The sequence below is a fragment of the Lissotriton vulgaris genome, chromosome 3_1, assembly GCF_964263255.1.
Source record: "Lissotriton vulgaris chromosome 3_1, aLisVul1.2, whole genome shotgun sequence".
Classification (NCBI taxonomy): domain Eukaryota; kingdom Metazoa; phylum Chordata; class Amphibia; order Caudata; family Salamandridae; genus Lissotriton; species Lissotriton vulgaris.
The window spans coordinates 1,041,384,515-1,041,407,750 of record NC_141689.1 but is presented as its reverse complement, the minus strand read 5'-3'; the positions used below and the strand labels follow the sequence as shown (position 1 = coordinate 1,041,407,750).

Genomic DNA, 23,236 nt, shown 5'->3' with positions numbered 1-23,236 from the left:
AGAGTTTACAGTCTGGGCGGACATCAATGATATAATTCCATTCAATCCGACAGGCTTCCGCAAGAAAACAGTCACAACAACGAACATCTTGACATTATCTCTGCTTATAGATGCATCAATCTCAAAGAAAATGTAGCTGCACCTTTGTTTTATCGATTTTAGTGGCACCTTCGATAATGTGGATAGATCTAGACTGTGAGCGAAGCTGGCCAGCTGGGGTATCCCAAATGCCCTTTTAAAAATGTTAATGCTCCTACATACAGACACCTGGTTACAGGTGAAATTAGGTACAGGTACGCATCAGACAAGAAAATTAAAAACAACGAAGGGCCTTAAACAGGGCTGCGTGTTGGCACCTATGTTATTTAATTTATTCATGGCAGATCTACCACAGTTACTCAACACCAGCAGTTCTCAGGTGCCCAGGATGGGGGTCACTACTCTTTCCAATCTCCTTTACGCTGACAACGTAATCTTGCTCACCCACACAGTAGTTGGCTTGCAACATCTTCTCAACAGCATGCAGAATTACACTGAAGTAAATAGGCTGTCAATTAACCTTAAGAAAATTAGAACTATGTCAATTAACAACAAAAGGAAGAAAATGGGACGCTGGCATCTGGGCGGCACACAAATAGATTCAGCTGGAGCCTACAAGTACCGAGGTGTCTACATTGACAAAGAAGGATCATTTTCCCGCCACCTGGAAGAGATTAAAAGGAAGGGGCTGGTGCTAACACTAACCATGAAAAGCTTAACATCTAAATTATCGGGCCCAACATTGAGTCCCCTACTGAATGTAGCACAGGCTAAAATCCTACCCACAATAACTTATGGTAGTGAAGCCTTAAGAGGCAGAGACGCTAAATTGCTGGACGCAACTTTATTAAAAGCATATAGAACCATGTTTAGCCTACCAAACTACACTTCCCTGGCGCAAATCAGGCTGGAGTTCGGCATACTAAAGCAATCATGGGCCAGATACGGAGCATACATCAACTGCTGGAATAAGATCAGACTATCTGCCCCTAAAACTTTAAATCAGCTTATGGCAAGATCTCCAACAGAGGGAGGATTCCCCAGCAAGAAGCTACCTTCAGGAGGCTCTAGCATGTACTGGACTCTTGGTCCTTTGGAACACACAGACCCACCATCCAGCTTTTAAGAAATTAGTTTGGAAATCCTTGAAAAAATTGGCGTTGGTGGAGGATAAAGCAGCCTTTTCAGCTAGACCGCACACCTAGTTGTCTCTGAACAATTACAAGGTCTTAGCCCCCCAAAAGTACTTCAATTTGGGCTTCCCGAAAGCACAGAAATTAAAAAATGTTAAACTTCACCTAGGCTTGACCCCATGTATTCAGAACCTTCCACCATGGAAGAGGGAGCCATCTCTAACATCTTGCAGTCCGTGCAAAAATGGCCAGGGCGATGTTATCCATTTATTATGCTCCTGCAAGGAGTTGATACAGGAAAGGAGACGGTTGCTAAAAGTCCCCCTAAACCAAAGAATTCGCTCAAGGAGACAAGCAGTTTTGCCATGCTTTGATCCAGCAACACCTTCACTAAACTGTAGACTAGTGAGATTCCTAGATGCAGCCGAGAAAAAAGTGCCATTGTACACTTAAACTTCTGCCAGGCTAAGGGGTAGCCCGTCAGGTCATCAACTCATGCAGGTGGCCGGATGTCGAAATATCTGGGAATACCATGTCTATCCATACAAATCATGATACCAGACTGCCCCCAATAAGGTCGAGCTGTGACGCCTTCATATAAGCACTTGGATTGGTCTTTTAATAATGCCCTTTTTTGGCTAATAGCATTGCCCAGACAGAGCAATGAAGAAAGGGCAGAAGGCACAACCTATATTGACGGCTATCTGTATGAGGAACAAAGCCCTTTTAATCTGATAATAATTTAAATGTTTCTAAGCTTTTAATGATATATGAATTTTGCAAATGTGTAATTAATAACTGATGATGTTATTGTTTTAATTGAAATTTGTACTGCAATAGTTTTAAGTAACTATGCAAATGTAATAAATTCAAAATTCAAATCCTTATCAGTGCACCACCACCAGTGCAGCACCCACTCTGCATCAATGCACCACCACCTCAGCACCTGCGCAGCACCAAAGTATTACTAAGCACCACCTCAGCACTACCTGAGAACCACCTCCACACAAGCACTCCACCACCTCAGTATCACTCTGCACCACCTGAGCATCAGCGGATCACCACCTCTTCATCAGTGCACCACCACCAGTGCAACACCACCTCAGCAACAGCTCAAGACCACCTCAGCACCACCTCAACATTAGCACAGAACCATTTCAGTTAGCATCAGCACAGCACCACCTCTGCATCAGTGCACCACCACCAGCTCAGCCCCCCTCTGCACCAGCTCAGCCCCACCTCTGCAACAGCACAGCCCCACCTCTGCAACAGCACAGCCCCACCTCTGCAACAGCACAGCCCCACCTCTGCAACAGCACAGCCCCACCTCTGCAACAGCACAGCCCCACCTTGGCAACAGCACAGCCCCACCTCTGCAACAGCACAGCCCCACCTCTGCAACAGCACAGCCCCACCTCAGCACCAGCACAGCATGACCTCAGCGGCAATTTAGCACCAGCACAACACCACCTCAGCATCAGTGCAGCATCCTCTCAGCACAGCACCAACTCAACATCATTCAGCACCACCTGAGCCCCAGCTCAGCACCACTTGCTCACCAGGGCAGTACTACCACTTCAGCATGACTCGACACCACCTCAGCATTCAATAAGCACCACCTCAGTATCACTCAATACCTGAGCATCCCCTTCGCATCAGCAGTCCACCACCTCCACACCACCCGAGTATCATTCAGCATCACCTCCATACCATCACACTACTACCTCAGCATCACTTAGCACCACTTCAGTCTGCCCTCGGAATCTGGCATCTGTTGATTCTGTCCTAGTGTCCGTCTGCTGCTCGTGTTGTAATTCGGGTACTATTTCCCAACCTCCACCCTCCCGTTGGGTGTGCCCCCACCATAAGAAAAAAACACTATACTAAACCAGCATTGGAACAGGCAGGAAGAAGTTGCCAGCATTGCAAGGACAAAAATCCTAGAAGACTTTTTTATGTTAATTCTGGTTTTTATTAGGGTCCTGTAGTTGTACCTAATGTTTATACATAAGGTAACAAAAATGCTTATAACATTTTTTTATTATAACTTTTCAACATTGCACAGCAGCTACACTGATCTACAGCAAAGCTTAAAGACATCGGCAAAGCCAGTGGCTCTTGCTGAAAACTTATGAGGTTCCAAAGTTGAGACCTGTTGGCTATGTCACTGCTTGTTTACACTTGTGCTAACAAAATCTGAGTAGGGACTCCCTTCACACATAATGTACACCAAATTATCTGCGGTATGGTAGCCTCTGGTGGATTCAACTTCAGTCCACTCGCACCTTATTGGCTATTGACTGTAGGCCCTTTTCCAGTTAGGTGAGTGGATTAAGAAGGCCTCTGTAATCAGCGACCCCTGTACAAATACCTGTTTGCGCAGTGGTCGTACTTATACATTGATAATATCTGCACCCCAAGTAGAAGCCACGCGCGCCACCAAGATGGCCGCGTGAGTGCTTTGCTCCGCCGACCTCCCTTTCCAGCTCTAATATCCTGGCAGTGATCCTGCATTCTAACCCCACGGTCTGACGGCCGACAGAAAGCGGCGTCCTCCGCTGTGTCTCTGGGCCGCCTACGGAGCCCAGACCCGAAGCTGTGCCGTCTGGCAATCCGCGGCCTGCATACGTTTGGAGCCGGGGGCTCGAGTGATTGGGGAGCCCGCAGCAGAATGCGTAAACACCGGGGCCGAATACCGGAAGTTACCGGTCTGGCCCCGAAATTCTCCCGCTGACTGACCGGGGCGGCTGGGGGCCCAGCGGGGCGTGGCGAAGGGGCGGTGCTGCAACAAAGGAGCCTTGGCGCCGGAGGACTGACCTAAACTGCCCTTTGGGTCCTGGGTGACCAGCTGCCCTACACCTCCGGAACCGGCGGCTTGCACCCGTTTGCGGCTTGTGCCAGAGTGACTGATGAGCCCTGCGGCCAAACCCATAAACGTCGGGGCCAAGGCCGGAGGTCCCCGGTCTGGCCCGAAATGTATCCGATGCCTGTTGGTGGTCGCTGGGGGCCTGATGTAGTGAAGTGGGGGGCGAAGCCGTGGCGGCGTAGGTGCTGTGGCGGAGAGGCCCCATGCCGTGAGTGTGGCCTGGAACGCCCAGTGGGACCAGAGAGAGGAGCAACTTTACTTCCCGAGGAGGCGGGGAGCACCACCTCGTGGGGTGAAGGCTGGGGCCGGCGGCGACTTGACTAGACGGCATAAGGTGGGAGCGCACTACCCACGGGTACCTCGGTGGGCCGTGGATTGGTGGTGTTGGCCTTTGAAACTAGTAGCTGTCCCGCACCGGCCCACATGTAGGGAGGGGCCGGCACGGAAATCCAGTGACCGGAGGGTGGTACCGGACATCTGCGCGGAGTAAAGGGCAGCAGTGGCCACGGAGCCATCCTGCTCCCGAGGAAAGATCTGAGGGGTGTTGGAGCGAGGTGGCTCGAGGGGTGTACTGGCCGCGCGTGCTTTCCCTTATTGCAGTGGAGAGGTGCAACGTCGCGATTCTCCCACACAGACGGATGCAGGAGCGGCGTGAGGAAGCGTGGCAACACAACGTGCGTGAAGCCCCCGGTGGACCTGCTTATCCTTAATACTGGTTCTGGGGATGGCGTGAGGTGTCGGGCTGCTGGTACACGCGGTGTGCCATCTGGTGAGGAGTGTATATTTGCTCTGCGCCCTGCAGTTGGAGTCGTGGAGCAACTCGATCTCCTTGTGAAGCGGGAGGTGTGTGGCAATCTGGACGTCGCATGGTTGAATGATCGGCATTGGAGTTGCAGCTGTCTCGACGGCCTACCCCCCCTTGCTTACCAACTAGTGGGCTTGGATATTGACTTGCAAAGACTCCCCGGAGCGCAGTGATGCAGCGATCGGACGTGGTGCGGCTGGAAGACGCCAGGTGAGCCCTAAGACCCTGGCCCGTGGGTGTGTTCTTAAGAACTGTGACTGGTGGTGACAAAGAAACGGCGCCTAGATGGCGACTAAGCTGGATACCGAACAATCCCTGCCCAGATCCTCCAAGGGATCCAAACACATACAATCTAACAAGTTGGACCGCTATACTATGCCCAAGGGTTCCCCTACAGAGACGAAGAGGGCCCAGTCAACGGGGGGAGATGCTACGGGATCTCCTACTGAACCAACTCTCAAGGATGTCATGCAGCCATAAACGGTGTCCAGGCGTCTTTGGGCCCAAAAATGGAAGCCTTAGATAATAAATTGGACACAGTAACGATCGAAGTAAACTTGATACGGGCGGATCTCACAAAGGCAAGTGAGAAAGTTAAGTCACTCGATATCAAGACTGCCAGTTTGATTGATGATATGGCGTTGCTGCAGCAAGAGGTAAAAGACCTGAAGACCTCTCGCGCCCTTGCGGATCGCAAGCTGGATGAATATGAGGGGAGGGCCTGGCATAAAAACATCCGCATTCTTGGAGTACCCGAGAAATCAGAAGGTCCGACGCTGGATTTGTTTGTCGAAGATATTGTCCTCAACCACCTTAAGCCCAAGGGGCTGAGTAACTTATTCACAGTTGAGCGTGCACATAGAGTACCGGGGGAGGCCCAGGGCCGGGGCCCCCCCTCGCCCGATGATTGCGAGAGTCCTGAATTTTCGAGACAGGGATGTGATTTTGCAGACGGCGCGATCAGGGACCCCCCCTGCAGGTCGAATATGCCACGCTCTCCTTTTTTCTGGACTACACTCAGATGGTACAGGAACAACGACAGAGCTTTCTACCGGTGAAGAAGAAACTCGGGGACAAGGGACTGAAATATGCTATGATGTTCCCGGCCTGCCTGCCTGTGGAGGCCAACGGGAAGGCCTGTTTTTTCGATAACCCAGAGGTGGCGTCAGACTGGTTGGACAGCAGGCATTCGGGAGGGCCGGAGGATCAAGACCGCGGTGGAGAGGCGGAACAACTGGACCAAGAGTGAAGGACGTAGGCATTGAAGCGCAGTACCGGATTGCCAGGGGGTGGGGTGGTTCCGCAGCTAACTTTCTGACTAGACTCGTTTAGCTGTACACTTGCTGTGGATTGCCTCAGATTTCGGGGATGTGTTTGGGGGGCTGGAGGGGGGGCGGGGTGTTGGTCCTCCTCCTTCCTTCTACTTTTAGTTAGTTTATAGGTTAGTATTTGGGCAATGGGCACACTGCTAGTTGGGGATGGGAGACAGCCATATTCAGGGGTGCAGGGAGGGGGGGTGGGGGTTGCGATGGATGGGGTTTTTTGATTTTGGGATTGTATTGTGTGCAGTTTTGTTTGCAATTTGTTTTCTTTTTCTTTTCGCATCTGGTGACGTAGCTATAACTGGGCTGATTCCATACCATTACAATGGCTACGGTTAGACGAGGATCGGGGATAAATGTGGTTGGCTGGAATGTGAATGGTCTAGGAGACAAAATCAAGAGGGGAAAGGTGAATCAGCTGATTAGGCGGCATTCCCCAGGTGTAGTGCTATTGCATGAGACACATCTAGTTGATAATCGATGCAGGCCTTCCACAAAGGGGGCTACAAGCTGGTGGCGCACGCAGGATTCACCACGGGGTCTAGGGGAGTAGGCGTCCTGTTGAAAAACTCCTTTCCCCTGGCCATACAGGCTACGTGGACTGATCATCGAGGCAGGTATATCGGCGTATCGGGGCAGTAGGAGGGGAAGACTGTCACTTTTATGTCCGTCTATGTCCCACCAGGCCTGCAACCTGACACTTTTAGAGATCTGGGTGCAATCTTCCTGACTTTACCCATGGGCCTATTGGTGATGGGAGGGCACTTAAACGCAGTGATGGACGGAGAGGTGGATTGACACCCGGCCCGAATTCTTAGGCCGGCGCAGAGATGGCTTCCCGACTTTTTAGAAACAACAGGGCTTATTGACGGTTGGAGGTTGAACAACCCAAGAGGGGTACATTATACGCACGTGTCCGCCGGAACACCACGCCCTATCTAGAATAGATTATGTACTGATACCGGCAGCTCAGGCGGCAGCGGTCCGGGATGTGCGACACCTGGGTAGAAGGATATCTGATCACTCACCGATTTGGCTCCGGTTGGAAACTGGCCAACCCGACGTAGGTAGAGTAGCTCCTATAAATGCTTGTCACCTGAGAGACCCCGCTATAAAAAATATACGACGATACAGGAACTGGCGGTGCTGGTATCGTTGGACGCCACCATGGCCTTTGACCGGGGGAGTGGCCCTACTTGTTCCCTGTCCTGGGGAAGATGGGCTTTGGACCGGAGTTCACTGGCTGGGTCGTCTCTTGTATACCGATCCCCTCTCCAGGGTAGTGGTGAATAATCGAACGTCCGTCGACTTCCCTCTGAACAGAGGCCCGAGACAGGAATGTCCCCTGTCCCCGCTCCTATTTGCACTGGCTCTCGAGCTATTGGTGGCGTGGGTCAGGTGGGACCGGTCGATCAGAGGGTTGCGTTGGACACTTGCATTATATCCTGCTTTACCTAACCAACCCCAGGGGATCTTTATATGTTTTCTTGACGTGCTTGCTATATTCGGGAGATATTCTTGCTTTGCGATTAACTGGTCGAAATCAGTGCTCTTCGTCCTTAGAGGAGATCCGCCAGTGATCCCGAGCACTTGCCCGATACAGATCGAACTGGTGGGGTTCCGATATCTCGGCATTTATGTCACGTTAGATCTGAAGTTGAGATACGCTAAAAACTTGACCCCCCCTTTAACCCCCCCCCCCCCCTGACCCGATTTAAGGAGGATGTGATGAGGTGGAAGGCATTCCCGCTCTACCTCTTCAGTAGGGCGGTGCTCTTTAAGATGATGGCCCTTCCCCGATTCTTGTATGCACTTCAGAACGCAATGGACCCTGTGCCCTCATCCTACTTTAGGGAAATAGAGGCCCTTCAGAGGCAGCTGCTCTGGGACGGCAAGCCCCGCCAAGCTTACTCTCCCCTGGTATGATGGTGGGATAGGCTTGCTGGATCTCCGGAAATATTATTGGTCCTCCCAGTTGGCGGTGATGAACCAGGCCATATATGGGCCCCCTGGGGAACCTGGGTACGCTATGGACCACTGGCAGGTGCCAGGGGGCGACCCCTCACCAGACCGTCCGCACACGCGGTGCAGGTGTGGCATGCAGCTAATCGGCATCTCAAGTGGGAGGGGAAACTCACACTTGCCACCACATTGTGGAACTCAGAGAGGCTGGGGAGTTTGTGGAAATCAAAGGGTTTTGACAAATGGGCTCTAGGATGTTTGGGGACAGGACGCAATTCACACGTTTGGACACAGTTCACACGTTTGGTTCCCTCCAGGGAAAATACCGCCTCCGGGAGAGCGAGCATTATTGTTACCTCCAAATTAGGCTTGCTTTACTTACACATATCCCCAGAGGCACTACGCTCCCGGACGCCTCCCCCCTGGAAGATCGGGTGTTAGACGGGCACCTCCCGGAGAAGACCATTTCATTAATATATAAGAAACGTATTAATAATATGGAGGACCCGCTGGCAATTATTAGGACACAATGGGGCGCTGATGGGTTGGAACTCGATGACGAGGACTGGAGGGAAGCGGTCTCCTCCCCAAAGGTGGTGGCAATTCAAATGAGACTCAGGCTAGTGCAACTGAAGATTCTCCACAGGTCGTATGTTACAGGGCCCCGGCTGGTTCGCATGGGTCGAGCGGAAAGTGGGGAGTGTCGGAGGGGTGTGGTGAGCTTGGAACCTTTATGCATATATTGTGGCATTGTGTGGAAATACAAGAATACTGGGTTAGGATACACGATACGATGCGAGATGTGCTGGGTGTGGAAATGGTACCGGAGGCCCGCAGGTGTGTTTTGAATGTTTGGGAATTCACGGATTTGAGTGCATATGGGAGACAATGGGTGATCCTGGCATGTATGATAGCCAAGCGGAATATTGCCCAGATGTGGGGCGCTAGCCAACTGCCCCACGTCGAGAAGTGGATGGAGGATCTGGACTGGTGTATGTTTAGGGAGAGGTCGGTCTACATTGCCAGGGGTTGTCCTGCAAAGTGGGGGAAGATTTGCGAAACCTGGAATCGTTATCGCAGAGATATTTGCATTCCCCCGATGGACCGGGATGTAGTGGAGGGGCATGAAATCCCATGATCCCTTAACGCTATTCTGTATGTAATATTCTGTAGTATAGAAATGTATTTATGACGAATGTGGGAGCAGCAAATGTCACCGGCTGTTTTTCTTTGTGGTTTTGTTAATAAAAAGGTTTAAAAAAAATAAGTATCTGCATCCCAAGATAAATTTCGGTGAAGCCAAAACTGCTTACAAGGACAAGTGAATTTTGGTGTGGCAAGCACCAAAATATGCATGTTATATCCAGCTTTTCGGGCTAAATTCGAAATAGTTGCTATGTAATTGTAACTTTTAGATTCTAAACCTAGTGATATTTGGTGTTTAATAGGTGCGATAAATATTGCCTGCCCCTTCAGGGAAATTCGTAATAGAGAGCTCAATGTTCGCTATTTCACTGCTTTCAGACAGATTAGTGTTATTACTAAGTCTGGGCAGTGAACTCCACTCCGCTCACGGAGTTTGCAGAGTTTTCTGCGTTATGCGGTGTTCCAAAAAACATGCAGAGCAGTGTTTTTTTCCTCGCTCGCACTCATCATCGTCAAGTTGGCACGCGACCGAGAAAAATCCACCTCCCTGCGAGAGTTTTCCTCATTCGCTATCCTCAACTTCAAGTTGATGAGAGTGGAAAGTCAACCTTATGGCGATATTTCTCAACGCGGGCAGTCGGATTTCTCATTGCAAGTGGTCGCGCATGCCCGTGACCGCTCACGTTGAGAAACCGTCCATTCGCGTTGAGAAAGCTGCCGCTTGAGTAAAAAATCTACTTGAGCGGCAGAAAGGAAGCAGCACCTGTTTGCACTGTGCATGGTGCCGTTTGCAATGATTGCACAGTGAGGAAAAACACCCAGCGCTTAAAATCACTGCAAACTGCATTTGTCTAAGGCACTCGGCCGCTTGCAGAGCTCCGCGTAGCACAGCAGAGTTGTTTTTTTAGCTATGTCAAAATTACTGAGCCCAAGTTCGGGTAATGATTTAAAATGTGACTCTATGAGAGATACCAAAATTGCAGAACTGCTTTAGCACTTGCAAGACGATAATACTATTTAAGGTGAAAGTGAGCGATACATTTGGACATATTGATCTCCCACCCCATCTATTTGTTTTAGGGCGACACCTCTACATTGTTAACCAAAAGCTTAAGGAAATGGATTGCTGTTCCTGGTTTTGCTGTGTGCTCCAACACTGCAGGTTTTCCATTTTTATAGAATGCATGGCATTGGATATTATTTTAATATGGCTTCTGTGTGTTTTCAGACCATAGCAACATCCTCTTATAACTTCACGAACAGTTCAGGAAGGATAGATAAAGCATAAGCATGAAGGGCCACAAAACGGTACATTCCAAGCCCTTCCATCGCTTAAGGAGGTAGAAAGAAATATAAGGTCCTTTTGTGTTTTGTAGCTGGTTAAAGAACACCAGCAAGAAGAAAAAAACGCTTTAAATGCAAACTAATAATTCTTCAAATAAACACTCATTACAAATTGTTTAATCTTTGAATTCGGTTGAAAAGTGTGGTAACCAAGTACAACATAACAGTTAAAAAATATTTTCGGAGTCATTTCGAAGCTCAATTATATATTGATATTAGGAGAAGACACATTTATTATGGTAAAACAAGAAACGTTGTTTTCACATTTTTTGCTTTTTTTTATTTGTTGAGATTTACCATCATTCATGAGAATAATTCAGTGCTGTTAAAGCCTAAGCATGGTCACTAGCCTTGTGCACCTTGTCACATTGTTATGTAGACCAAATCATTTTCTTTGGCTTCTGTGGTTCTCCCTGATATCGACTTGGTGAGTTTAAAATTTAAACAACAAGATTATATTGCTTATTAATCAATACTTGCATCCCTTAAGTTGTGTTTAGTTGGACTTCAGAGGGGGGAATTTGTCCGTCTATCACCCTTTCTCTCTGTCTCTGTCTCTCTCTCTCGCACTCACTCGTAGGTAGTTATAGTTAGGACCTAGTTTCCCTAGGAAAGTCGTTTTTTGTTCCACCAATAACTTTGGTGTCATTTGATGAATCTTTATGACATTTTCAAAATTTGAAATGACGGTTGTTTCAGCTGCTGTGTTGAAAGTTGCTAGGTGATTAGTCAAACAGGGCCAAGAAAAGGGGGGTCCCAAAACACTTTTTCCCCATAAAAATTTCCCATAAGGATTTTGATCACAACTACAGCCCAAACTGCTGGACAGAATTGCACCAAGTGTGGCAGAAAGGTGGGTCTTAGTTCAGAAACTATCTTTTTATTTTTCGTGGTAAATCTGTTCAGTAGCTTTTGAGATATTTTAGGAAAAATAAATGTGTATAACAAGGAAGTGTTGACAGCCTTCATGGCACTCGACTCAGCCGAGTCTCAAAGAAAATTGTAGAAAGAAAAATAGAAAAGAGCTGGGTAGGAATACCCTGACCGCCTAGGCCTCGTGGGGCCCGGCGCTCCAGGGTGCCCCCTCAGGGCAGTACACTGGCCTGAGAGCTCCTGAGTAAGTCTGCAAAGGAGTTCCTCCATGCACTTTACAGGGGAGCCCCTCAAGTTTTGTACACCACTGGCGCATACATCCCACTTTCCCAGGGTTTATTTAAAAGAATTATGGAAGGAGGCTGCGCACCCCACCTCCCGTGGCTTTCAAAGGCCTTGGGGACGACCACCTTCTTGGGGCATGTAAATATAAAAGGAGAGAGGTCTCCTGAGTGGTTCTGTGGATGATGCCATCAGTGATGTCACTAACCATGTCATGAGTGCTGTAATATGTGAGGTCATAAGCAGTGCATTGCAGGGTTCGTAAGTTATAGTTAGCTCAGGTAACTATACATTCTGAATTTCACAGGTTTTGTTTGAGTGTAATCTGCACCGAACTATAACGTCCCTGTAACCTTTGGGTTTTTCAGTGAATATGTATATATATATTGCCAAATTGCAGCAGTTGCTGGTTCGGTGGCAGTGCTGAACAAGGTGGCTTCTGCTCTGTGCCTGTAATTTTACTTTGAACTCCTTGAAACCAATGGTGAGACAGCTCTCAAAGCGTGTTTCATGCAATTTTAATTTGGCAGTATTAGTGTAATAGATATACAAACCCACACTCTCTCCCCAGTTGTCTTTTAAGGTGTCATTCACAAATCAGACAGAGACTACTAGCCGCAGATTTCTTAACGTAGAATTATCCCCAGGCGTGAGACTGGGTCCGGAAACTTTTTGTCTAGAATCCCTGCGCGCCGGGGGGACGGCATCACGCGGCTCTGCCCAGGCGTCGTCAGGGCGTCATCAAGGTCACATAAGTCCCACTCCAGCGTGCCTACGTCCGCTTTTTCCTTTTCCGCGTGCAACCCCGTCCGGTTCTTGCTCTGGGCCTATTTAGGCCTTTTTCCTCTGAAGCGTGGCTCAGTGGTTAGAGCGGCAGACCCTGATGCAGAGGTCTGGCCCGGGACCAGGGTTCAATTCCCGCCTCGGCGGCTCTTGGACTCAATCTCCCCGGACCTGATAATTCTCGCCTCGTGCCTAGTCTAATCATGGGTCCCACTCTGTGACTCTGGCCAATAGCTTGCTTAATCTCAACAACGGCCCCAGCAGTGCTTGGACACCTGGCTTCACCTTGGGGGTGCCCAGTAGTGGACATCTCACAGGAAAGCCAGGAAGGGTTCCACAGCGGTATGAATACAGCGCTACGAGACCTCTGGGTAGAAGGCGCTATATAAATACAAACACATTTAGATTCACATTTACATTTCCTTCAATCTTTTTTTGTATTGTGGGATCAGTGCGCTGATGCCTTTGGGCTTCAAAACGTGTTCGTCTTGTGGGCGCCTGATGTCGGCGACGGACCCTCACTTCATTTGCATGTGGTGCTTGGGGGAGGATCATGGCTCCACGGACTGCGAGGCTTGTCAGCGGTTGAAGCCGAAGTCGCGGCCCTCGGCTCGCATGTCCAGATCGGCTTCGTCTACTCGCTCAGCTTCTGCGGAGGGTTTTCGGAGCGGCTATCATCGTCGCCCTCATCCATCTCCTGTGCAGCAAGAGCGTCGCTGCCCTGTGGGTAAGTGATGCAGTTTGTCCCCGAGCGCTGGTTTCCGGCCTGTTGGGAGCGTGGGCTCTCCACAGGTGATGCGACACCACGTTGTGTCCCCCTATCCACCGAGGGGGCGTCGAGAGCCCAAATGGAGACATATGCGGTTGCTTTGCAGGCCTTGCTGCCTTGCTGGCTTCTCCTCCTCCTCCTCCTCCTTCGCCTCCTGGGACGTCGGCGAATCCCTTGCTACATGCTGGGCCCTCCGTGGCGTCGCCGGCAGCTTTTGCCCCGGCGCCGACTGGTTCAGCTCCAGGATTGAAGGATGTTGTGCCATTGGGGTGCGGCCCTTCGGGGGTCCCTCCTTCGGACCACGGCGCCTCTGCCCTGCCGCAAACTCCTGGCGGAGTCCCTCTGGTGTCATGGGAGGTATTCGTGGCTCAGTTTGCATCTCCGAGCCCCACTCGACACATACGACAGGTGGCTATTCTGTCTGAGGCCGAGCGAGCCCCACTCGACACATACGACAGGTGGCTATTCTGTCTGAGGCCGAGCTGACGCCGCTTCGGCGCCGGCAGCTGCTGGCCCAGGCAGCGCCACTGGGGTCGGCCAACCCCCCTCGTCCCGTCATGGGTCGAGGCTGGAGGGGGACCCCCTCGTCCCTCCCCGGGCCCTTCTCGTCCCTCCACGCAGGTGGCTGCCTCGTCAGAGGTCGCGTCGGCCTTGGCAGCGCTACAGGGGTCGGCGAGCCCCTCTCGTCCCCTTATGTGTCAAGGCTGGCGGGGGGCCCTTGTCGGTCCCCGTGTCTCTCTCATCCCTGCGGCTGCCTCGCCGGAGGTCGAGTAGGCCTTAGCACCGCCGTCGGGGTCAGTGGACCTCCCCCGATCCCCCATGGGTCGAGGCTGGAAAGACGGCTCCTTGCCGTCGCCGGGGTTTTCACCGGAGGAACCACAGGTCCCCCACTCTTCAGCGCCTCTTTCTCCCTTTCGGGCCTGGCCCTTTCCCGCTCCCCTTGGTCTAGGGGATGGCCGTCTTAATTTGCAGCCGTCCCCCACGGAGGAATTGCTTTTTCCGCCGCGAGGCCCTGTTTAGGCGGGTGTGGTTTTCGTTTGTGCTGTTTCCACAGCATGACCCGGCGTGTCTTTCCCTCCACCCCTCTGCCAGTGGATGCCTCTTGCGGACCGCCTTTCCTTCCCTGCCGTTGCTGTTGGCTCCACCCTTCTGGTAGGCCCGCTGGCTGGACTCCTGGAGCCGTAATATGTTTGCCTCGACCTGTGCGGCTCTGTGGGCCCTTAACACCTTATGTGTGCTGGCTAGGGCCACATCTTGCTTGTGGGACTCGGCGGAGTCCCTTGGATCTGCAGCTTCTCAGGAAGGTGATGGTGTTAGATCGCCGGGAGCTGGTGGCGTTTATTCTTCGCTCTGCTCTGGACATCCCGGAGGTGTTTGGTCGTGCTATGGATTCTTCAGTTGCCCTTACCCGCCATGCTTGGTTTCCGGCCAGTGTGTTCCCGGAGAATGTGCGGGAGCGGCTGGTGGATCTTCCTTTTGATGGCACCCTCTTGTTTCACACCCCGGCGGACTCGGCCATCCGGAGGTTCTTGGCGGGACTCTTCCCCCCCCCTCCCCCCTCCCCCTCTCCCTCTGCCTCCTCCTTCTCCTCCTTCTCCGTCTCCTCCTCAGTAACCTGTGGGTTGGTCTGGATTTTGTGAGCTGTCTTTTCGTTTGGGCGAGTCGCCCCCATTGTGTGCTTCTTGTCCCTGAGAGTCCTCTTGTTGGGACTGTGGCTCTGTTGGCTGCTGGTCTTCCCTTCTTGTGTGTGTTTCATTGAAGGTTGTTTACACCAGGTTGGCCCTGAGATTAGGCCTCCTGTTTTTCTCTGGGATGCTTGACAAGCCTCTGCTGGATTTTTTTCCCCGTAGCTCTTTTGGTTGTCCTCTGCTGTGGAAGTTTCTTTGTAAGAGGGTTCCCATGTTTGGGACTAACATACCCTATGTGGGGTACTGGTAGCTGTTATATAGCTCGTTATGTGCTAGGGAGTGGTGGTCGCCTTTGGGCCCCTGCCCTCCGTGGCGCTTATGTACTTGCAGGTGCAATTTCCTTGTGCTGGATGCAATTGCCTGGGTGGCGCCCGAGGTGTCCTTCTCTGGGGTTGCTACGTTGTTAGTCAGTCCTGACCTATTGTCTGCGGCCTGGGTCGTGTCTCTGGTCTGCTCCTTTTGGGTAATGTGTGTGTACCCCTCTCTGTGGTGTGTCTGTGCCTGGGAATTGTGTAGGTTCTTGTGTTCCTCCCTCTTTTGGGACCCTCTTTTGGGACGCAGCCTACTTGTCTTCCTGGTGTCCCGGGCTGTTCTTTCCTTCTTTCTCCCTGTCTCCTTGGAGCCTCTGGGTTGCTCTTCTCCTCTTCCTTGCCTTGTCCTTGGAGGGCGGTTCTGTAGCCCTGTACGGATGCGGGGTGCCTCGGCCTCCCCTCGCCTTGCTTCATCTGTTGAGTGGAATGGCTTCCTCCTTCCTTCTTTCCCCACCCCCTTTGGGATGGGTGGGGTTCTGCTATGGGGGTTTCCCTTGCCTGCGGGGACGAGGCTCTTCACCTTGTCGGTTGGTCTGGTCCCCTGTGGGGCCCTCTGTTATGTCCAGGCCGGTGGGCCCTTCGCAGACCCTCCTTCCCTGTGGGTATGGCAAGGGTATCTATTCTACGTTAAGGAATCTGCGGCTAGTAGTCTCTATCAGATGTACGAGTTACTTACCTTCGGTAACGATGTATCTGGTAGAGACAATTCTAGCGGCAGATACCTTCACGGCCCACCCTTCCTCCCCGTAATGCGAGGGCCTTTTGGCTTGGTCTTCTGCACACGCCTCCTGGTGGGTGACTGTATCTTCTGTGAGTACCTCTTTCGCTCTTTTGACAGGATGATTTGTTCTGTTCTTGTACCTTCCTCCTCTTGACTCTTTGGAGGATGGAGTTCTATGTTTTCCTCTGCTCTGGTCCAGGTTAGGGGCTTGCCTTCACTTTCTTCCCTCCCCGTGCCTGGTTGCTAGGGGTTCTAGTCCCTCTGCTACCTTCTGTGTTGGGGTCATCTCATCGTGCCATTCCCTTGTTCCTTAGGGGGGGAGGGGGTTGTCGCATTCTGGGTTTGGGTTTCCCTGGAGATTTGTCGTTCCTGTCTGTCTTAAGACCAGTTTTCCCCTTAGTTAATTCCTGGGTGGGGTTGTAGTCCTTCTGTATGTTTTTGTGACACTTTGAGTGCTATATACATCCTGGCGGGGTGGCTGTTCAGGCCTGTACTCTTTTCTTTTCTTTCCCTGCCTTTGGCTGCTGCTGTGTTGACATATCTCCTTTTCAACTTCTCCAAAACCACCAAAGAGAAGTTTTTGAAACTCCGGTTAGGTTTATGACCATCTGCCCCCGTGGCTACGCCCTCCGAAGCCAGCAACTTGCCGTTTTTGCAGGGAAGGAGAGGAGGACATAGTCCACATTATAACCATATGCCGGGAACTGTTGCAGGAGCGCCGGTCACTACTTAGACCTATTTTTAACAAGAAACAAATAAGGTCGTGTAGTCAAGTGGTGCTTGCAAGCTTCTCCGGAGAAGATATTCAACTAAGCTGCTGCCTGGTAAAAATTTTAATTGCTGCTGATTCCCGATTGAAACGGATACCGCCAGATCATAAGAGTAGCTGCACCAAAACTGGGATGGAGCCGGCCAGGTAACCCTTTGAGTAACAACAGCAACAGCGCTTTGTGCACAAAACATTAAGCATTGTTGCACATTTAAGCCCCAAGGAAAAGCATCTACAGGCTAAACTTCGGTCATTCTTGCACAAAGCAATTAATGTTGATGCGGCACTACGCACTTTAGACTTGCACCGATTTGACTGCCCTCATTCTGTACCCAAGACTCTGATAAGGGGGTAACTCTATCTCATGAATTGCTGCTAAAGCTCCACAAATAAAAATGAACAGGACTATGGGTCACCAGGCCGGGGGAGTGGATCATATCTGTATTTTTTAATTTGTGTTCTTAACTGTGGCTATTAGCCTTTTAAATTGATGTTTTACTGTTTATAAGAGATGGTTAATTTTTGTAAAGGTTTTAATTAACTGTACAATAAACACATTACTTACTTACTTACTTATGGCGTTGTTCGTCACAATTCTTTTCCACTTTCTCAAGTCTTTCGCACACTGTTCCCAAATTCCCACAGTTTTGTCTCATGGCTTTGCGTTGTGGCGCGGAAAAGTTCTCCCAAGAAAACTAACGTAGGCGCGCCGGGGTGGGACTTATGTGACCCTGCTGACGTCACGTACGCGGACGAGGACGCGCAATGCCGCCCCACCACGGCGCGCAGGGATGCTGGGCAAAAAGTTTACGGATCCAGTCTCACGCCTGGGGATAATTCTACGTTAAGGAATCTGCGGCTAGAATTGTCTCTACCGGATACATCGTTACCAAAGGTAAGTAACTTGTACTTTGCGTCCACACACTGCAGCATAGGGAACTGGGTCAGCCTACTTCAGCTACTGGCTTTCATCCCATTGAGTGTCAACATTTTGCCCATGCACAGCCGTACATACACCTAAAAAGTAGTCCACCTCAATGCTATAACTGATAGTTGCTACATTCATTTGTCCTTTCATTTCATGTTATTTTTTTTTTACTTTTTCCAGTGGGTCATTTTTTACTTACTGTTTTTATTGCAGACATACACATGCCAATTCAAGATGGTGGCATTTTTAATTGTAGCTTTTCCACTTATACTGTCTATTGCATAGGTTTGAAAAAAGAAATGAAAAAACATAGACTTGTTAATGCTTTGTCAGCGCTTGTTTTATGAAGACCTTTAGTCCAACCTATGTGTCTATATTTCCCTCTTTGTAGTTTTTTTGCTTTTAATTCTTTACATAACTAATATTTTACTCTTCACTGTTTCCTATAATTTGTTTGCTTATTTCCTTTTCCCCGCTGAATATTCGTAAAGCAGAAAACGAATTTGGTATGTTCCCCATGCGTGAATATTTGTGCTTCCCTTTTTTAAGTCATAGTGGGCATAATTCTTCACTGTTTTTATAAGATCATCAATGTCCTACTATTTACAAAAATAGACTTTGTTTGCATTCCTTTATGCTGATCCCTCTTACTGGAAAATATTCAGACTTTCAGGCGCTTAACACAATATAAAACAAACATATGCAAGGCTAGTAGATCTGGTCTTAGTAAGCCTGTGATGTTTTTATATATTTTTCTAATCTTTGCAAAAATCTTCCATTACTAAAGTATAAAAGTAATGAAAAACAACATGAATGAAGTAGACATTGGCCATAAGCCAAGTCACTGAAGTGTGCTTTGAGAGCCAGTGGCGCAAGAGGGCTGACCCATTGTGCCATGCTGTATGCTATGGTGGGTGGAAGAAAATTGTGAATGACACTTAAACATACCATCTGATGATTTTTTTTTTTTTTTTTTACCCACTGTGGGTTGCACCTCACAATTTAAATATTATTAAAAAACAATGATATATGAATGTCCATCCAGTCATCAACAATGTTCGGTTTTCTTTATTCTTCCTTCGCATTTTCAACAAAGCACCAGGCAGCCAACGCGGTTCGTTCTTTTTAGAAAAAACGTCGTCAGGGCAATTGATTTGTTAATAGTTGTTTTTTGGTCTGAAGACATATATCACAGGTGGTACGATTCCGAGCCCTCCGGGCATTACCCTCTCGCGTCCAACATCACAGATTTCGTATAACAGCTGTTGTGTTCTTTGGTTTGAAGTGTCTAGTATAATGGTAAGTTTCCTCACGGCAATATTTTGTTACTTGGCTGTTTGAGGCTGTTGAGACAGGACAAACTTAAAATCGATATATACAATTTTTAAAATAAAATACTCAACAGTGCAATGTGTGAAAAAAATTAGATTATTAAATGATTCAGAATTAGGTGTCTGGAAGTGAAGTAGAATTGGAACGAAAGCAACTTATAACTTTAATCATGTTTTTTCTTTTTCAAAAGAAATTCCTGAATCTTACATGTTGCCTGTAGTTAGACCTTTATAGGGGGCTGGGATTTTAATCAAGCAACGCCACTTGCCTCTGTTGTGTGATTTGATGTGTCTTACTTTGTAGGTAAACTATGGCAAGTTTATTTATCAATGAAGTTTGGACTGTTTTAGTTTTTATTCAGAAAAAACTTATTTGAAATCATATTTGATGCTTTTGATCAGCGACCATGCACATTATTGGAAAATGCTCATCATATAAGCATAGTTGTGTCTTTTTTCAGTTTAATTTGATCATTGTTGTATGTACTGAATACTCGACCGGATCTTCGGGGTCCGGTCGAGTGCTTAAGCTAGGTGCTGAGAGGGTAGCGAACGCTGAGGGCGATGTGCCAGGGACGTTCCTACCTCCCTCCCGAGACCCATGGTGCAATTAGCGCCAAATTTTAAAGTGCAGATATATCCTAAACCAGGATTTTTGGGCTGTGACATTTGTCCACCCCTTTTTATGCACTTTTTCACGTTTTCTTTTTTCACTTTCACGTCCTCAGGTAGGGTGGATGATTAGAGAATCCATACCACCGGGGTTACACTAGTCCTGACGAATGCCGAGGTAAATTCAAACCATTTAATGGCTGAAACATGTTGACTGACTATTTAGTGTGAATTAAACCAATTCATTACGCTTGGCTTTAAATTCAATCACATAAGTCCTTTTTAATCGTGCTATAGGGATCTACCAATAAAGTTTTTTGAGATACCCATTAGACACTTTTAATTTATCTTTCACTACACGCCTAATCACACATAACCTGCTCCGCAGTCTTCTGGCGGCGTAGCACACCAAGGAGGTATTCGACCTCCGAGGTGGGGCCCTATGATGAAGCATGACACTGACTAGGTCGGTGTGTGAGGGCTTTCCTATCCTCCCAAATCGGGCTGGCTGGCATATTCTTTATATGACTCCGTCTCTGTGGCTTCTGAGATACATATAAACCTCTCTTCTGTTGATTTATAGCTTTTGATCAGCGACCATGCACATTATTGGAAAATGCTCATCATATAAGCATAGTTGTGTCTTTTTTCAGTTTAATTTGATCATTGTTGTATGTACTGAAATATGGTGTTCTTTTCCCTTTGATTTAGCCGTCTCCGATGCTTGTTTTCCCAATAACAAGCGAATATAATACATTGTTTACTACCTGGAAGACGATTGAGACAATGAACAGAAGCAACACTGCTGTTTGTGATTGGCTGTTTTCTGTCAAAACCGTGCTACCCGTGATCACTGAAGTTCCACAACATATTTCACTTATTCTGGCATACCTTCTGGTTCAGGAAACTGGGGAGGTCCTTCGTAAAGTTTTGACTGCCATCACTGAAGTTGCCAATGTAGACTCGTCTCAGGTAAGCACTGGCATCCTGCATACAGTTCCTGCATATGTTCTTCTCGAGTGTTAGCATGTTCTTTTTTTTTTAACTGATCCCCTCTCTTAAGATGGTCATCTTTCATTTGTAAACTGTTGGACATAGGATAAGGTGGACTTTGTTGAAATGTCCAGTGTAGTCGCTAAGATGGAGAGAAGAAGGTTCGTTTCCCAGACATGCTTCTAGCGTTATAAAAAATAGTGTGAAATGTAAAATTAAAATCCACACTGAGACTGCCCACATAACCAGTAAGAATTCTGGTTTGGTTTTGTATGTTTACGTGTGGTTTATAGGTCATCACACGTCTGAGTGAGGAATGTTAAGGGCACAGATGACAATGATTGCCTTTTTGACAAGATTTGAACCAGCAGCCAAAGATTGTTGAGATTGTATATGAGGAAGTTAAAGTTGACCCCCTTGTTCAGCTTCATTATGCTGCTAAAAAAGTTAACTATTATATTGTTCTCAGTGGAAGAGAATGCGTAATGCCAACAAGTAAACCATGATCTGTAAAACGTGTGTCAAAAGTGTCAACAAAAATCCAACACACAGTGATGCCTATCTGAGTTTAAAATGTCCTTGGTGGGCTCCCATCGGTAAAAAGTGTCATTGGCGTTTTCCTTCATCTTTCTGGTAAGATGACACTGAGATCTGAAGAGGTGATAGGAAAGAGAATGCCCAGAACCTCTTCCAAGAAGTAGGGGAGGATTGTCTGTTAATCCAGAAAATAATGTCTATGCGAATATGCTCCATTTCATCTGATCGAGATAAACAAAGAACATACACTTTTTGAATGAATACAGTTCTTGACTGAATTTGACTAACCCATTTTTCTCAAATACAGGCCCATTTTCACGATTTTTAAACTGAGTTGAAGTCCTTGGAAATAACTAATCAAATTCTTAGAAATGCCTAATGCTTTTGAAAGTCAGATGGGAGGGGAATTGAAGTGATCCAGTAAGCAGATGATGTCAACAACACAATATTTCTGGCATAATGAAGGGTAGCTTGTTATCCTAACTTTGTTTAGCTGTTGCACATCCATCCCCGCCCCCATACCCCCCCCCCCCCCCCCCCCCCCCACCTCTGAAAACTCTTGGGCTGTAGTGTTGACGGGTTTAAGTGGAGACTTCATAATCGTAACTCCTACAGGACCACAACCATACTAATGTTGCTTGTAAACATACTATATGTCACCTTTTCGTATTTAGCAGCAAATTCGCGTTCTGTTTTTATTCATACTGGTGTCTTCATCTTCATCAAGTGTGCTGCTCATATTACATAGCGGAGGCAATACTGAGGCGTGCTCATCTTTGTCAGTCCCTAGGTCTCGTGCCTTGTTTGCAAACTAACTACTGATCTAACTACTAATCTGTGGCGTGGATGGATGTTATGATCTTTTCTTCTGGTTGTAAAAACATCAAAAAAAGTTTTAAAGTATTTATCAACATGGCAGATTCCTCTTGCGCAAGTCCCATTCTGTTGCGGCAGAAGCAAATAAAAGCCTTATAGCCGATGAATCAGAAGGGATTTGTAATATTTGTGCTTGCTTGTGACAAAGTATGCACTAGACTGGAGGCTTAAATACATCTTTTATTTTTCTCAGCAGAAATAGCCTTTGTTGTGTTTTGGAAAGATGTCTTCGGGCCTGGGGTTTTAATTCAGCTGAATGACTCTTCCGTGAATACTGGAACAATATCAGGAGGCAAATGGAAAGCCCATGATAGGTTGATAATGAGCTGCTTGACCTAGCTGACGCTGCATCTTTGGGCATGATGAGGGATTCTAAATGCACTGTTGCCTGGCAACCCAGTGGCCTGCCTTCTCAGCTGGGCTGTGTGCACTAAGAGCTAATGACACTTTATGGGCACTTCCCCAGCAGTCGAAAAGCTGACAAAGGCAATAATTGAGGCTATGCCAATTGAAAGTACCTTAGGTGGCTTGGCACACCATAGCATTTTGGCAGGTACATCACGCAGGTTTATTCTGTTATTTCATGCGCCCCGTGATAGCACTGCAAAAACTAGTTGGAGCTTTCTGTTTAATAATAGACCCAAAAGTAATGAATACACTTTAAAATGATTGCGATTGGAAGCTGCTGCATAATTATGTACCTTGCGTCCCACACGGTTATTACGATCAGTGGTTGGCTATTTGTGATTGAGGGACTGGCATGCGCACGAATTGCACAGAGAAGTGCCTATGTGTTTTTCAGGATGCATTATTATGAAGTCAGTATCACAGGCGATCTCTGACAGCTGTCAAAGGTTATAGAATGTCTCATAAAAAATTGCACGATATCATGTAATGTACATTTTTTTTTTATTCAAAAGTTTTTATTGGCTGTTTCCAAAAAGAATACAAAGACATGTACATACAATAAAGCAGGCGTAGAAGACAATGATGGGTACAATAAAAATGATGGCCTGCTGTATAAATAACCAGAAAAAAATGTTTGGGCGATAGTGGAATCTAGGGAGACAGAATAGAAATTAGGAATAATCAGGAGAAGAAAAGAAATGAAAAGCATGCCAACATCTTATACACTGCATAGGTAGT

The 23,236-nt window shown here is 48.0% G+C and overlaps 1 protein-coding gene across 1 annotated transcript in view; it reads left to right on the top strand.

Annotated features, from left to right (window-relative positions):
• The window catches only part of FOCAD (focadhesin), a 1,219,893-nt gene that overhangs the window by 362,348 nt on the left and 834,309 nt on the right, over nt 1-23,236 (top strand). The window contains exon 13 of the mRNA XM_086961452.1: nt 20,396-20,656. Coding sequence (XP_086817578.1) covers nt 20,396-20,656 — 261 coding nt within the window. The remainder of the gene's footprint in view (nt 1-20,395; nt 20,657-23,236) is intronic.